Here is a 16,919-nt window from a genome sequence, read left to right as displayed (position 1 = left end):
CAAATCTTACCACCAAGAAATAAACCATGTTGACATTTGGTGCGCATTCCTTTAGACCTCCTATTTCAAAAAATAGTAATCATAGCTAACACCCATTGAATCTTAACATGTGCCAGAATTGTTTTAAAGTGCTTTAAATCTTTACAACCCTGTGTGACAGTGTTGTTTTTGCAGATGAGGCAGAGAGCAGGAAGTAACTTGCCCAAGGTCATACAGATAGTAAGTAGTGGTGGTGCTTTTCAAACGAAGAGACCTAGACTTGGTAAACTCAAGCTGTCATCTTAGCTTTCCAGTGAAGAGCTATCAAATGGCATCTCTCTGTTTAGATTGCTTAAATTACTTAGGCTATAAATATGGACCAAGAACAAAGTTAGGCAAATACTAGGACCATGTTTTACCTCTCAGTAATCAATATTTTGGCACCTAAGTGTTAGTTATTTGGTCAGTGATAGTGTTTTAACACAAACTTGAACAATTTTTGGCATTTTTTTAACATTATGTTTTATTAATTTAGTATATGAAAATGATGATCAGCTCCTGTGGGACCCTGAGTACTTACCAGAAGATAAAGTGATTGTATTTCTTAAGGATGCATCTAGAAGAACAGGTGATGAGAAAGGTGTAGAAGCAATTCCTGAAGGATCTCACATAAAAGACAATGAACAGGTACATGAGTAAGAAGTAACTGATTATGGAATGAATAAGTCATGGGGAGGAAAGGTATAGCATAGGGAATATAGTCAGTGGTATTGTGATAAGGTCACCTTGTATGGTGACCCCTCTGGTGAGCATAGCATACTGTGTACAGTTGTCCAGTCACCATATGGTACACCTGGAGCTAATATAATACAGCTTTTTTTAACTAAAGTTCAATTTAAACACCGTAAGGTTTTCCCAAAATAAATTAACCACATATATTTAATATGTTTTATATATTTACATTTATAGTTGTGTGCTGTCACATTCACTGTTACTGTTCTAGACACCAAAATTCCTATACTGTCATCAACAGGGAATCTGAAATAGCTAGTGTACATACTCGCTTCATGAGTATGATTTCAGCTAAAATAAACAAAAATCTGGTATCTCATTTTGCCTGCATATACGTTTTATTAGGATTTTTTAAGTTCCTTTGGATATCCCTAAGAATGTATAAATATCATCAGTGTTGGGAGTACATATTTGGAATGAACAAGTTATCAGGGATATAGTAGACCAGTGCCTACCATGAACCTAATAACAGCATTATCTTTTTTTTTAGAATTAGAATAGGAACTGCAAAAAAGCCAAAAAGACAGGTTTTGTGATTTTTATAGAACAGTTTGTTTTCATTTTTAAATTTCTGAGGAACTGTACTGCCAAGTTAGAGTATTTTCTTATCCTGCTTTCTAAATATTTAGAAGCATCAATATGAATTTGTTTTTCTTTAGTGCTCTGTTGCATACCTAGAATTATTTGTCTTCCAGAAATGATGAAAAGAAATACTGGATTCAGGAAGAGCTTTTACTTTTTTAAGAAATGTAGCCTTGAACTTTTCATAGTCTGGGTCACATACTGAAGGCTTTTATTTTTCTAGGCATTATATGAATTGGTTAAGTGCAATTTTGACACAGAAGAAGCATTGAGAAGATTAAGATTTAATGTAAAAGCAGCTAGAGGTAAGTGTAAATACATTTTTGTTTTCATGATTTAGCAGAAATTTAATAAGCTTAACATCTTTAGTCTGTGTAGTTATATCCTAAGTTTAATAATACTGATCTTTCTGAAATCAGTAAATATTTGCTGAATAATAAATAACTTGTTGTAACTTGTTAAATAACTTGTGTATAACAAGCATTATGGGAAATGGGATTAAGACTGTTGGTTCTTTTTGGGAAAATATGGCAATTAAAATAAAAATACATGATGCCTTTCAGTTTCAAGGCATTTTTATTAAATATTTTCTTATTTGATCTTGTTAATAATAGCCCTGTGAACTCTGGAATGTGATGGTTGTAACTTTGCTTTCAAAATGATGAGACTGAGGTCTCCGAATTGAAGTACCTTTGCTAAGGCAAACATCATTTATAAGCAGTGAAGCCATAACTAAAATCCAGTTTTTTGTTTTTGTACTCTAAATTGGCTCCCACCCTGCTTCACTAAGAACACTATTTATATGACATTACATAGCAAACAAGATACTTATTCATTCAGCAAAAATTGGAGGACCTGCTAAGTTCTGAGGACATAATTGTGAACAAAGTCCTGCCCTCATGATGCTTAGAGCCTAGGTAGGGGGAGCTGAAAAAAAGTTATGAGTTCTTTCAAGGAAAATTAGAGGATATAATTAAAATTTATTGCAGTAGGACTTAACCTGATTTGGGGAAAGAGGCTGTTAGGGAAAGTTTATAGAACAAAGTGATATTTTTGCTAGGATGTAAACAAATTAGCTAGGTGAAAAGGGGGTTGGTGAGGCAGAAAATGATTCTAGACTAAGGGAAAAACATGACAGAAATCTAAAGTGAGAAAGAACATAGCGAATTTAAGGAATTGAAAGGTGGCTCATATAGTTAGATCATAAAGGAGAAAGGTGGTCCAAGTTAAGGTTGAAGAATTAGGAACCAAATCATCCAAAATTTTATTAAATACAGGATTTTTGTCACTTCATCTTTTGCAGCTATCAGTAATAGAGCTCAGGAGTGAAATACTTCCCTTATTGTTATTAGAAACTTGTGTTTTTATTTATAACTGTGTATATGCACTATTTAGGGGAAAATTGCTTTTAACAGTTTTCTCCCTCATTTTGTCAGAGGAATTATCTGTTTGGACAGAAGAAGAGTGTAGAAATTTTGAACAAGGGCTAAAGGCCTACGGAAAGGATTTTCATTTGATTCAGGCCAATAAAGTAAGTAATGATAATGTTCTCTCTTTCATAAAAAGTTATTTTGTTAATACAGATCATCTTATTTTTTTTTACCTTTAAATGTTTTAACATATTTTTAGGGAATTATAAACGTGCTTATAGTTTCTGGGATCTGTTTAGCAAGTGACTTTTCAGTGCATGATATTAGCCTTTAAGAACTGATAAACGGGCGCCTGGGTGGCTCAGTCATTAAGTGTCTGCCTTCAGCTCAGGTCATGATCCCGGGGTCCCAGGATCGAGCCTCGCATTGGGCTCCCTGCTTAGCAGGGAGTCTCTTTCTCCCTCTCCCACTCCCCCTGCTTGTGTTCCCTCTCTCTTTGTCAAATAAATAATTTTTTTTTTTAAATCTTAAAAAAAAAAAAAAAGAATTACACTGATATGTTAATCAACTTCTGGGTGGAATCTGTGTATACAGTGTAATTACTTAAAGTTTTTGTCCACAAACTTGTGACAGATTTTTTAAAGGATTGGTCTTTAATCTTGAAACTTCAAAACGTTTTTAATGTGACATTATTTACAATTAAAATATCTTTTACATTTATTTAAGTGCTGAGTGTCTAAAATCAGATACTTAAATTTAATTTGGCTTTAATTAAAATTTAATTTTCCAGAAGAATATCTCAATAAATCAGCTTTATTATACATTATAATTTTATAATTTGACAATTTTACTTAATGTGATTCATTTATCATTCCATATTAATAATACCAATTTTACAGTGTTGGTGTATACCCAAAGGAACTTCATAATTACTTGCAGATTTATTTTTAGGTTTAATTCTCTTAAAACTAAAATCAGGTGAGATTTTTAGTAGGAACTGTACAGTTATATAGAATAGAAAGATGTGTTATTTCTGTGGGAAAGTAGAATGTGCAAAATTAAAATCTCAGAGCTTAAATGGAGGAAATTAAGTAATTTCTTGGTTTATATAAATACCACATTTTTAGCAAAAAGAAATGACAAGGAGTGTGGCTTTACATGTTTCCTTAAAGAGAGCATCTAAGTTTTTTTTTTTTTTTTTAATTTATTTATTTGTTAGAGAGAGAGAGCGAGCGAGCACAGGCAGACAGAGTGGTAGGCAGAGGGAGAAGCAGGCTCCCCGCTGAGCAAGGAGCCCGATGTGGGACTCGATTCCAGGACGCTGAGATCATGACCTGAGCCGAAGGCAGCTGCTTAACCAACTGAGCCACCTAGGCGTCCGCGAGAGCATCTAAGTTTTAAGTGATGGCTTGTCTAGGATGGTGTTGACTGAGTTCTAAGTAGTCTGTCACTACATTCTTCTTTTTATACATCTTGCTGTGACTGGTGTCCACTTAATTTGTTTCAGCACATTTAACAGTATTTTATGTTCTATAAACAGTTGATTGTAAATCAACTTTCATTGTACATTAACTAGTTTGTTAATTTTATTTGAGAGGGAGAGTAGGCATGGGGGAGCAGAGAGAGAGAGAGAGAATCTTAAGCAGGCTCCACACCCAGTGCAGAGCTTGGCATGGGGCTCAATCCCATGACCCTGAGATCATCTGAGCTTAAATCAAGAATCGGATGTTCAACCAACTGAACCACCCAGGTGCCCCTAGCTAATTTATTCTTGATTATCTTGTTGCATTTTGGTATTTTACATCAGACATAATGACTAATAAGAAATTTTGAGTCTTAGTATTGGTATCAAAAATGTATCCTACCTCTTAGTGTTGTGTCCATATCATCTGGTTACTTCAAGCATAGGGAATATTCTGTGAAAGGGGTGCATTATACTGATGACTAGACACGTAGGTTTCTGATTATAAAAAAAACAAAAAAAGGTATTGTTTCATAGTTGAATGGAGCAACATTTTGGGATAAGAGTTTTCTAGCATTCCTAGATTTCCTAGATTCCTAGATTAATATAGTGTTTGGATTCAAACCCTATATTAACCAAACCATGATGGATTATCTATGGAGGGGACTCTGGGAGTGATAAGCTGGTATGATAGCTAGCAGCAGCAAGAACCTCCCCCACGCCCCCAGAAATCCCTTTTTTTAAGGGAGTAAAAACTTAATAGGTAACTTTAAACAACTGGCCAAAACAGTCTTTTTATGTAATATTGAAACTAAGATCATTTCTTTATAAATATTTGGGATGGTGATATTTCAGTCATGTAGAAGTCAACTGACCTAGCTATACCAATATACTAGTTACAGTGAACAGAAAGAGGACAGTTACTCTTTAAGGAGAATGGTCCAGTGAAAACATTAAGACTTTGTTTTTATACCTGGAATTGAAGTTTGAATCTTAATCATGAGTTGTAGGCTTATTTTATTGAAGATTTTTCATAATATTGTCAACATTGCATGCCCCCAAAATACCTTTCCAATTTTTGCTTTCAGTAAAGTACAATTGACTTCGCTTATGTCTATATAGAAATAAGATTCTTAAAGGAGGGGAAAAAAAGAACTTGAGAAGATTATTTTAAAAAGAAAAAAAGCCTTGATAGCTTTCAGTCTTAAAGCAACATGGGCCAAATCTGTAAAGTGCAAGCATAAGGGAAGAAAGAAAAATGTATGTCAAGTAGTGAAATGAGGATGTCATCAAATTGACTTGAGGTGCAGTCAGTCTCACAGGATACCTGTTTCGGGATTAGAAATTTATGGCTTAGAGCAATATGGTCTTGCATCCCAACACTGAACAGAGATGGCTTTTTTTTTCCTTTTAAATTCCCAGTATTTTTCATATATATATATCTAATATATATAGAGAGAGATATCTAATATATATCTATATATTATGTGTGTATATATATATCCTACCACAGCTATTCAAGCTAAGTAGGAAAAAGAGGCAAGTTGTCCACATCATTTGCCAGTCCCATTGGTGCTGAACGTTTATGGAAGGGGAATCATTCATTCACACAAATGTAGCGCAGTTACTAGAGTAACTTAGTAAACAATGAATTAGAATTGGCATTATTACAATACTTTCCAACTCATTATGGAATATTCTCAGCCTTTCTAGAAAATAAAATAACTGAGTCTGGATCTCCGGTGGGACTACTAAGAGAATCTTTTAAATGGAATTTTAAAGGTAGACTCCCTAGGTACTCTGTGAGTAAAAGTATTTGCACACTGTTTATAATATTAATTTTAGCTTAAATGCCACTTCCAGATATTTTCAATAGAGGAGTGTTTATGATAAATTAATATGATAGTTTTTTAAAAAGCATAATACTAAATATCTGAAGATTTATTGCCAGTGTATTATTTCTCTCAATGAGAGTTTGGAAAGTGTGGTTTTTAAGAAAGCTGCTACAGTGTTAATATTTTATATAATGTATTATATATTACTTAAGGTACATACAGATTTGTTTTCAGACCCAGATATTTTTCATGAAATAACTCCTTTAAGGAGATGATTCTTAAAAACAACTGTTTCTTACAGGTTCGAACAAGGTCAGTTGGTGAATGTGTAGCATTCTATTATATGTGGAAAAAATCTGAACGTTACGATTTCTTTGCTCAGCAAACACGATTTGGAAAAAAGAAATATAATCTTCATCCTGGTGTAACGTGAGTGTATTTTTTCTGTTGAGTCCTATATTTTTTGCTCTTGAATTTTTTCTTGAGAAAATTGTAATTTTTAGAATCTTTTTCATTATGATAAAAGTTTACATTTGTTTAAATTTATCCATTTATAGACATATCTTCATAGGAATTTAGACTTTTCAGTATTTTATGAAAGATTATGAACTACAGTTAATATTGCTTGAGATAATAAATGCATCAAAGCAAATGTAAGAGTATGTTTTCAGGAAATAAAATGGATCATAACAGCTGGTAAAGCATGTTTTTGTTAATTTCTGTTCCATTCAGTATAAGCACATAGTTTTAATCTAATAATACTGTGAGCACAGTGAGAATAGGAAGGAGACTCTTTTCAAAAGCTATATGGTGATCTGCCTAATAAAGGCCCTTTAAAAAGGAATGGAAATTAGTGTCTTTCCTTGTCCAATCTACTTTTGATCCCAGGAACCAAACTAAGATTTGGGTATAGATGGTATAAAAGGGAAAATACATCAGGTCAAATTTCATTTTCTTTTTTGTTAAAAAGTTTTTTGGCTTTTGTTACAAAGTTTTTTAAAGAGGAAAGAACATGTCCATGGTGACTTCCCCTTTTCCCTGATTTCTTGAAACCTTCCTTTAACAGAAATATTTAATAATTAGTCCTGCAACTTTAGCTTACTCCCAGTGAAATAGGGAGTGTGGGTTATTATATGTAAGCTTCATACAAAATGCTTTGTATGCCTGTACCAGTTGTCATACACCAAAATCTCTTAGCCTCATTCAGTCTAGCTTTGGAAAATTAAACTGTCCCTGCTGCCACTAATAATTGGTTACTTAAGTACATCAAGTATTGAATGAACCCTTCGTCTCTCATTGAGGTGCTCTAAAATGCTGATGAATTGCTAAGGTGGAATTAAACTTTACCATTCTATCCTTGATTATTTCCTGCTGTTTACAGAATAAAAATAATGCTGAGTTGTGACTTCATTTGGTCAGTGTGTACCAGTAAAGTTCTTAGGGTTGGCCAAATAACTGCCTTTGAAAGATGTGCTTATATGCATATTTGATTGTGCTTTGCAAACTCCTAGGCTAGACTGTTTCCTGGTCATGTTCATTTACAGATGTCTCTTCTGGTCATTTCCCTGGAGGATCAAACACTAAAATAAAATCGAAAGCAAATTTATTTAAAAGAGAATAAATGGGTATGATTGCCCCAGAAATCATTGGACATTGGGCTCTGTGCCTCATCTCCCATTATTCAAAGCTCATGATGGCTAGAGTTGAATTTCATACATAGCATTCCAAATTTGATCTAATTGCTTAATGTTATAAATTTAGAGTTAATTTTTCTCATGATGATTTATTGATTACATTGAGGTATAATGGTGTAGAACTAGATGCAGCTATCTGGTCTTCAGAGTTTATCTTAAAATAGTCAGTTTTCAGGCTATTCTATAGGGAAAAGCAATAGTAACATCTTTCATTTTTTTCACCCATTTCAGAAATAATGTTCACACACGAACTACAGGCAATCTGACGTCACCAGCAATAAGAACATAAGAATTGCCATGCTGGGTCAGACCCATGGTTCATCCAGTTTTCTCTTTCAGAAAGCATCACCAAGGGAAGTGTTGTGGGCTGGCTTAGTTGGTCCTCTGTGCTGTCAAGCTCAACAGGTTAGGTAGGGATGTGCTGCCAAACATTTGAGTTTCTCTAATAATCTCTCCATAGCTTCCAGAAACTTTTTGAAGATCCTTGTATCTGTAACCTTGATTCCTCTTAAGGTTAAGTATTCAGTAGGTGGAGTAGCTGCAGTTAAAAGTAATCCCATATCATCTCTCTTCTCATGCTTTAAGATTTTACAGTGATCCCCTGGTATAATGGTATGAAGTGAACAAATATGGCTTTTTTCCCCCAGGCGAGAATACTGTGGTTTTGTAGTCTTAAGTGTTTTGTTTTGTTTTTTTTAATTGATGGAACTGTAATGTTTTACTCCAATTTATCCCTTTTAGCTGTGCTACATCTTCCATAAGAAGCTGTGACTGGAATATACGTTACTGCCCAAATAGGGAGAAATTATGGTTTTCTATAAACATGAAGATTCTTTTCAGTTTGCTTCCAGGACCTCCTTAAGAGTTGCACTTCTAGTGCACAAAACATTAAGTTATTATAAGACAGAAATATGAGTTTTTTCATCTTTTTTTAGTCAAAATCCATAGTTTAGAGCACATTATCCTGAATGTTATTTGTTCATTTTTCTGTCACATTTTTACCTTCCATTTGTTCACCAGAATGAAGCACATTAGCCATTTTTATGCCTTACAAACAACCTTTGCAAAGATCTTCCTGCAGATTTTCTCTTAGTCACCACCAGGAAGAACTGGTAGCCATATACAAATTAGAGACCTTACTGTAGAAGCCTTGCAAATAATTTTTTTTTTTTTAACTAAAAGTTAACCCATCATAATTCTGGTTATCTGAATGCTACTCCAACCTCCTGGATGGCCCACCTGACTCTTCTCCTTCCTTAAGCATTGTGGATGCCATTAATCTTTAAGAAATAATAATTCTTTCACAATATCATTGCCGTATCTAGTCAATTTTAGCTTCTTTGCTTGGCTTTTCACATCCTCCATTATCCATCCCTACCATACCAAATTTATTTCCAACAATTCCTCATCACGTATCATCTGTTCTTACTAGTCTTAGCTTCTGAAATCCCTTCGTGTTCATACTCATTTGTGTTTCTGTGTGGTTCAAATTTTTTACATAATTGTTCTAGAATTATGATGCATGGCATAAAGCTGAAGGGGAGGACTAAAATACCATCAAATTTAATTCCATCTATTTATAGGCATGAAAATATGGCCTAGAATGGTAAATTGATTAGCTCGTGGTTATATACATTTCTTTGATATGTGTTTTGACTCAGACTGTTGAAAGCTTCAAGTCCCTATATTCATTATATCCCTGTATCCCAGGGGACAGTGTGATCATGTAGTTTGATATTACAGCTACAGTTAATAGTCTGTTGTAGACTATTGCCACAGACTTTAGTAAAATCCTAAACCTTTCCATTGTTTACTTCTTAAAACCATTTTTACTTACCTGCTCAGAAATTCTAAGGATTTGTCTTAGTATTTGTATTAAAATTATTCTGAGGGAATTTTAAAATAATGGCTTTACGGGTTGTTGTGGGGTTTTTTGGTTTTGTTTTTTGTTTTTTTTTTAGTTTCTGCTCTGTGCCATGTACAACTTAGGCACAGGTGGTGCAGTGGTGAACAAAAAGACTAAAATTCCTGCCTGTGGGGGGGATGAGTCCAGCACTGGTATCAGCAGATTTTCCCTGTAAAGAGCTAGAGTAAATATTTTAGGCTTTGCGAGCCTTCAGCCTCTCTTGCAGCCACCCAGCTTTGCTGTTGTGCAAAAACAGTCATAGATACTATGTAAATGAGTGGATGTGGCTCTGTCCCATCAAAATACTATTCACAAAACCAGTGGCCAGCCCATAAGCCGTAGTTCGCTGACCTTTATTCTAATGACTTAGTAGCACTTCAAAGTTTACAAAAACACTTCCCTGCACACATCTTGTGCAGCAACTCTGTGTCATAGATACATACATAATGTTCTAGGTAAAGACACTAGGAAACCTCAGAGATAAGTATTTTAGCCCAGATCTTCTAAACCCAACCCAAACTCACTTAATACAGCTGTCCTCCCATACCATACAGTTCAGGAATAACTTAGTAACTTAAGGAAGTGGGTTCCCCTCTAATGGTAGGCTGGCAGACTAAACCAGCAGATAAGCTGAGGAACTTACTAGCCTCTTATAGCTCAGATCTAGCAGAAAGGTAATACAGAAGTTACCCAAGAAAGTTCAGGGAAGTGATTCATTTGTAGGCCCTAATTTGTCTTTCAGGTATTGCTATAGCCATCACATAATCTTTAGGAGCTTTACAATTTCAATCTGTGTTTGTGCAGAAATTCTTCTCTACTACTGATTGGCACCATCCCTCTCTTCACTTACAGATCCTCTGATTTTAATTGGGCCACTCTGAGCACTTACCTATAGTTTTAAAAGTTTTAAACCTTCATATATGTGTCTAAAATTTGCTAGTTTAAAGTCCTTATGCATTTTTCCATTTAAATGTTCAGATGCTGGTGAGGTAGATGAGGCACTGGAATAAATGTAAGTGAAAATTAGGACATATTTGTTAATAAAGCCTTCTAAATTTAACCTCAATTTTAATTTTCAGCTTTTTTTAATATAAGAAAGTAATTATTTTATTATTTCACTTAATTTTAAGGGATTACATGGATCGTCTTCTAGATGAAAGTGAAAGTGCTGCATCTAGTCGAGCACCGTCCCCTCCCCCAACTGCCTCAAATAGTAGTAACAGCCAGTCTGAGAAAGAAGATGGCACTATCAGCAATAGTAATCAGAATGGTAAGCAACCAGAAAAGTACTTTCGTTTGTTCACGATGAAGGGCACTTTTAGTAGCCCAGGTAATTTAGTTTTGGTTTGTATTAAACTTCCAATGCAGGTGTTATAAAAATAGTAATTATAAATACCCACAGAACGAGCATACAAATACCAACATACATATATACTAACACAGAATATAAATTGTAAAGAACTCCTGTTGATGTCACTAAAAACTAAGTTTAATAAAAATAAACCGTCAGCAGTGACCATTTCTTTTAAGGAATTTATTCTTTTTGTGTAGCATCAATTTTCTTAATAAGTTGGGATGCTTGGATAGAATATTCTTGTTAACTCTTAGACCAAAACACCAGCCATTTAGCCATTTCACATCAGGAGTACACAGGTATTTATGAAATACTTTGAAAGCTATAACACTTTATCCGGAAAATACTTTAAGCATTTGGTGCAAAGAAGATAACAAGGGCACGGTTTTGAATAGTTTTCTCTCTGATAGTGTAATAACCTTGAAGGATGAGAAAAGATAAAGCAGGTGTCAGGTTCTGCATTAATACTGTACAGAAACATTTCTACTTTTATCTCAGTGAGAAAAAAGCATATGAATTCTATTATGTTTGAGGTTCAGTTAATGTTGTTTAAAATATACAGTGGACCAAAGATCACTGTAGTGATAAGGAAGACCTGTCAGAGAATTATTTTGATTTCTGCTTTAATTAAAATGGTCTTCCTAAGTAAGACAGTTGCCAAGCAGAGACTAATAAAGGAGAAAACCAGTGAATTAGAGATAAGCTCTACACCTGCATTCAGATATAACTGTCTTATGGGAGGGCCAGTGGAGAGCTAAGCTCCCCGACAGAAACTAGAACAATGCTAAACGATTATCCCTTATTCTGACCTTTGGTCTCACACTGGTACTGCTGGAGTGAATATACTTTGTTCATTTGATGACCCCTCTCTATTCCCTCACTACTTCCCCCCTAAGAACAAGCCAAATAAACAAAAAAGAGGGCTCAGCAGCCATTTCTTGGTTCTCAACAGGTTCGAGGGCATGTGGCCTAATGCTATCCTGAGGTAGAATAAGAAGCTAAGGGTCTGCCCTTAAGACTAGGGCAAGAAGCTTAGGGACACATATAATTGATACTACTTTATCAAATTCTTTTTGTTTTCTTTTTTTTTTTTTTTAAGATTTTATTTATTTGACAGAGATCACACGTAGGCAGAGAGGCAGGCAGAGAGAGAGGAAGGGAAGCAGGTTCCCAGCTGAGCAGAGAGCCCGATGCAGGGCTCCATCCCAGGACCCTGGGATCATGACCTGAACCGAAGGCAGAGGCTTTAACCCACTGAGCCACCCAGGTGCCCCTTTGTTTTCCTTTTTAACCATTTGATGAGAGTATGCAGTTAACCTAAGGAGGTATTTATAAGTTAGTTATATTCAGTAGCCCAGAAGCCATTCACCTAGGTACCCATAATCAAGATTCCCATGTTTTTCAAGGAAAGGAAGGAATTCTCCAGTGCAGTTTTGTATTGTAGGGGGCTTAGTGTCTTGAGATCTTATTTTTTAACCTGCTCACAGTTGTCACATAGCTCTTTGGGCTTACTATAGCAGTATAATTTCTTCTGCATCCTGATGCATAATCCCCGTATGCATTTATGATTTGAGTGCACTTTTGAGTTGGGGACATAGAATATTTTCTTTGACCAAAATGTAACATTTGAGGCTCATCTTTTATACTGAATGTATTTTTCAGATAATTAAAATTTAACTATCTCAGTAGCACATTTTGTATTTACATTAAGTATCCAAAATGGCTAGTTCATTTTGCAGTCAACTCTAAGTGCCTTTTTTACTGTAACTTCTAGCAAATAATTATTCTCTTTTCTCAACCTGTTACTGAGGAATTTATGTTTGCTTTTATGACTTTCAAATGTATGTTTGCACAATGCAGGTGTTAATTTTTGAACCCTGTGACAGATTACTTAAATCCATTTAGGTAAATGCGTGATCTTTACCCTTAAAGCACAATACCTTTATTCTTACATTAAGAACAAAAGTCATGGGGGTGCCTGGGTGGCTCAGTGGATTAAAGCCTCTGCCTTCCGCTCAGGTCATGGTCTCAGGGTCCTGGGATCGAGCCCCGCATCGGGCTCTCTGCTCAGCGGGGAACCTGCTTCCTCCTTTCTCCCTGTCTGCCTCTCTGAGTACTTGTAATCTCTGTCTATCAAATAAATAAAATCTTTAAAAAAAAGAATAAAAGTCGTTATTATTTTATATGGCAGTAGAAAACTCAAGCTTCTGAAGAATGTCGATTTTTTTTTTTTTACATAGTTTTAGAAAGGTATTACCGTTTTGCTAATTTGTGCATATTTTTGCTTTAATTTAGCTTATTTAGACTACTGGACCCAGTGCTTGTTTGTTGTTACATAACACCAGCATGCTCCTAATATATGGCAGAATCTTTCTTAATTCTTTACATTTATTAACTTTTCATAACAAACCTGTAAGGTCAGTCTCTTATTACCCTCACTGTATATGTGGTGAAACTGAGATACAAAGAATGTAAGTAACTTTTGTCCAAGGTGACACACTCAGTAAATAGAGCCAGAGTTCAGACCATACGTACATAGATTTGACACCTCTCATCCTTGATGAAAAGCTGTTTTACAATAGCTGTTTTAGAATAGTGTAAAAGTTAGCTTTTTAATACTAGGAGTTTCACTTACGTTTCTTCCGATGTAGGGGTGTCATCTAATGGACCAGGTGAAATGTTGAACAAAGAAGAAATCAAAGTTGAAGGGTTACATGTTAATGGACCAACAGGTGGAAATAAGAGACCACTTCATGCAGATATGGATACTAATGGTTATGAAACAGATAACCGTACCACTGACCCAAAACTTGCCCATATGACTGCAAGAAATGAAAATGATTTTGATGAAAAAAGTGAGAGACCTGCCAAAAGGCGAAGGGTAAACAGCAATGGAAAAGAAAGTCCAGGTTCTTCTGAATTTTTCCAAGAAGCAATGTCACATGGAAAATTTGAAGAACTTGAAAACACAGATGACTAAATTTTAGACTTGTTTTACCTTCTTTGAAGTAAAATCTGGTGTGACTAAAATTTTCAGGGTTGATGGGTTACCTTAAAAAGTTGATTTCCTTGAAGCAGTTGGTTAAAATTTTGAAAATTTGAATTGAGTCCTAACTTTAGTAAATAAGATTTTGTAATTCTGCCCTTTGTAGACTTTTTACTTTAAAAGTGTAAAAACCCTCTTAAGGATATAACAAATAGTATAGTCAATTTGAATGAACTACGGAAATATCTGTACCTTCTCGTTTGATGTATTAATCTTAAAAGCTCACTACAGGTATTTTTTGCTTAGTTTGTTGGCAGAGAAGAAAAAGACCACATTCAAATTTGTTTAACACCAGTTTTTCTGTGTTTCTTGAAATGTCTTTATCTTTTATAAGAGACATTTTTCTCTCCATACAAATTGAGTGTCATTATTAAGGAAACCCTTATGAATCCTGAAAGTTATGCTAGCATGATTTTTTTATATATAGAAGTTTAAAAATAAACCAAGTCAGGTTTGTATATGTAAAATTGTTGACATCAATGATGTCTTTCCATATTCTTATCTGGGCTTAAGAAATACATTCTGTATTTTTCCAGATTCTTTGTAGCCTTTGAAAGATTTTTACAGTACATATGTCTTGACTGAGCTGTCCTTTCTTAATACAAAAGCTTGTATAATTTTCTTAACTTGTACAGTTGGTAAACTTTTATGAGAGGAATTGATATTCTGAGTCTGTCAGCTTTCATTTTATTTTGCTAAGGTTTTTCTAATGAATTTTTAAGTGTTTGTGTAGTAACTAAGTCATGTTTCTTATACAGGTGGTAAAATCGCATTCATAAAGGATTGTGAAAATTTGTTTTTTCAAATTTCTACTTAGGGACAAATAGTTTGAGAATTTTGAAATTAAGCATGATACCTAGATTACATAGTTTGTTTTGCGTTTGCTTTAATTTTCAGAATTATTTTTGAAGCAAGACAAAAGTTTAATGTTGGCTTAAGTGCTTCAATATATCATGCTGACCAGAATCCTGTTCGGTTATTTTTATATGCATTATAAAATTTCCCATTTTTGCATTAACTAAACAGGGGAAAAGGTCAAGCAATATTTAGATGTTGGCACACACAAGGAGTTGGCAGATAATATTGATTTTATGAGGAAAAAGTGATGAAGTGAGTGTATTTCCAAAATGAAAATAAGATGTACAACCATTGCTCTGTATGATTACAAATAGGATCATCCATTTGCATAGCCTTGCAAGAGTGCCGTTTTATTTTTAGTGCAAAATTCTTGTTAAAAATGTAGTTTTATACAGCTGATAGACCAACCTATATCCAGACTTTTATAAAAGATTATTAACTATTCTTGTTTTTTCACACAGGCATACCCCAAATGCTTCTACTGACTCATTTTCAGCCATCAGTTCAAGAGCCAATGCCTTTTTAAAATAAATCTTCTGTGGTCTTATTTTTAATGGCTCAGCTGTTTCATGCAATTGAGTAAAGGTTTGCACTGAGAAGTTATGGTTTAGGCCTTACCCCATGAAGTATTACTATTAACATATGTTCAGACTGCTTCCTTCCACCAATGTGAACAACTCTTTTCCCCAAACAGTGTTAAAATGCCACTTTACAACACTTGACTTCATTTAATGCACATTCACTGTTACATACGTATCTAGATAAATCAAAGTTTTGGGTGGAAGTGTTGAGAAGCGTGAACTTTTTGTTGCTTTTGTTTTGTTTTACCTAAAAAATTAATTTATCCAGAATGGCAGCTTTAGCAGATGGTCACAATCCATTTTCTAAATCAGTTTTTATTACACAAATCCAAAGTATCCTGGCTCCTAGCTCTTTGTCAAAGATGGTCTATAGAAGTGTTTCAAATGAAGAGTGATGCTGTATTTTTAAGTTGCAATACTAAAGACGCTATCTTCACCTTTTTTTAAAGATGCATTTTGTTTGGAGGTTTGTGAAGTTCTTGGAAACTAATACCACAGGAACATTTTTAGTACATTCTCAGGCATGTTTGCAAAATATGGCACATGTATACATCTTAGGAAGTTTTACTTTTCTTAATCTTATCTTTTTAAAGTATGCCTAATGAAAGACATTCCACTATTATAATACATAATGCTCAGCTTTTTGTGAAGAAATATTTAATTGTATTTTGTGTTTATACAGGTATTTCACACAGTACTTTGTTCTTCATAATGCAGCCACTATAACTTGATAAGTCATTGCACTACTTTAAAATTTTTAGTAATATCATGAATTTAATTTGCTTGAAGATTTAGTACATTTCATAACTCTTGAACTCTTAACAAACTGCATTGGGAAAAGAAGCCTTTGTTAATAGTTAGTTTCCCCCACACCATGCCCATCCTCAGCAAAGCACTATCATTTTCATCTGAAATGGTATTCTGTTTCATCATGTGTTTTCAAATAGAGTTCAGAATCTGCAACTCCGTTCAACACAAGTCTGTTGAGCTTTAAGATGTATTTGAATATTTAAATAGGCATTTAAAATTATGAATTAGATGTTTTTAAGTTTATGCATAGTAATTTTGCACTGTAAAATAATTCCCTTTTCCCATTCCCTGTCTGCCATTCTGAATATGCTTATTAAAATATTTTTTTAAACATACTTGTCTACATAATACCGTGTGAATGATTTTCATTAGATCAATTCACTAGGTTTAGTTACAGATTTTAAGTTTGTATAATACATACTGTTCACAATGCAAATATGCATAATCTCTGTTCCTTCTAGATATATCCCGTGAACTAGTGTTTGAGTGGCTTCTGGTCCCTTTCACTTCATCTTGGGTGACGTATTTTTGTTTCCTCCAGAGAGATCCTTTGGTCTGTGGACCTCTATTCACCCGATTTTCTTTCTCTAAACTATGTAATTACAAATTGTCCCTGTCTTCTGTAGTGCAGTTCATATATAATATTTTAT

The 16,919-nt window shown here is 34.4% G+C and overlaps 1 protein-coding gene across 7 annotated transcripts in view; it reads left to right on the top strand.

Annotated features, from left to right (window-relative positions):
• The window catches only part of MIER1 (MIER1 transcriptional regulator), a 63,865-nt gene extending 47,265 nt beyond the window's left edge, over positions 1-16,600 (top strand). For all 7 annotated transcript variants that reach the window (XM_080800292.1, XM_080800298.1, XM_080800293.1 and 4 more), the window contains 6 exons: positions 515-666; positions 1,577-1,658; positions 2,790-2,884; positions 6,322-6,449; positions 10,751-10,890; positions 13,626-16,600. In XM_080800292.1, coding sequence (XP_080656418.1) covers positions 515-666; positions 1,577-1,658; positions 2,790-2,884; positions 6,322-6,449; positions 10,751-10,890; positions 13,626-13,954 — 926 coding nt within the window. In that variant the 3' untranslated portion in view covers positions 13,955-16,600. The remainder of the gene's footprint in view (positions 1-514; positions 667-1,576; positions 1,659-2,789; positions 2,885-6,321; positions 6,450-10,750; positions 10,891-13,625) is intronic.
• The last annotated feature ends 319 nt before the right edge of the window (positions 16,601-16,919 follow it).

This window comes from Martes martes (genome assembly GCF_963455335.1).
Source record: "Martes martes genome assembly, chromosome: 4".
In the NCBI taxonomy this organism is placed as follows: domain Eukaryota; kingdom Metazoa; phylum Chordata; class Mammalia; order Carnivora; family Mustelidae; genus Martes; species Martes martes.
Note: the sequence above shows the minus strand (reverse complement) of the source record. Positions and strands in the feature narration are given on the sequence as shown.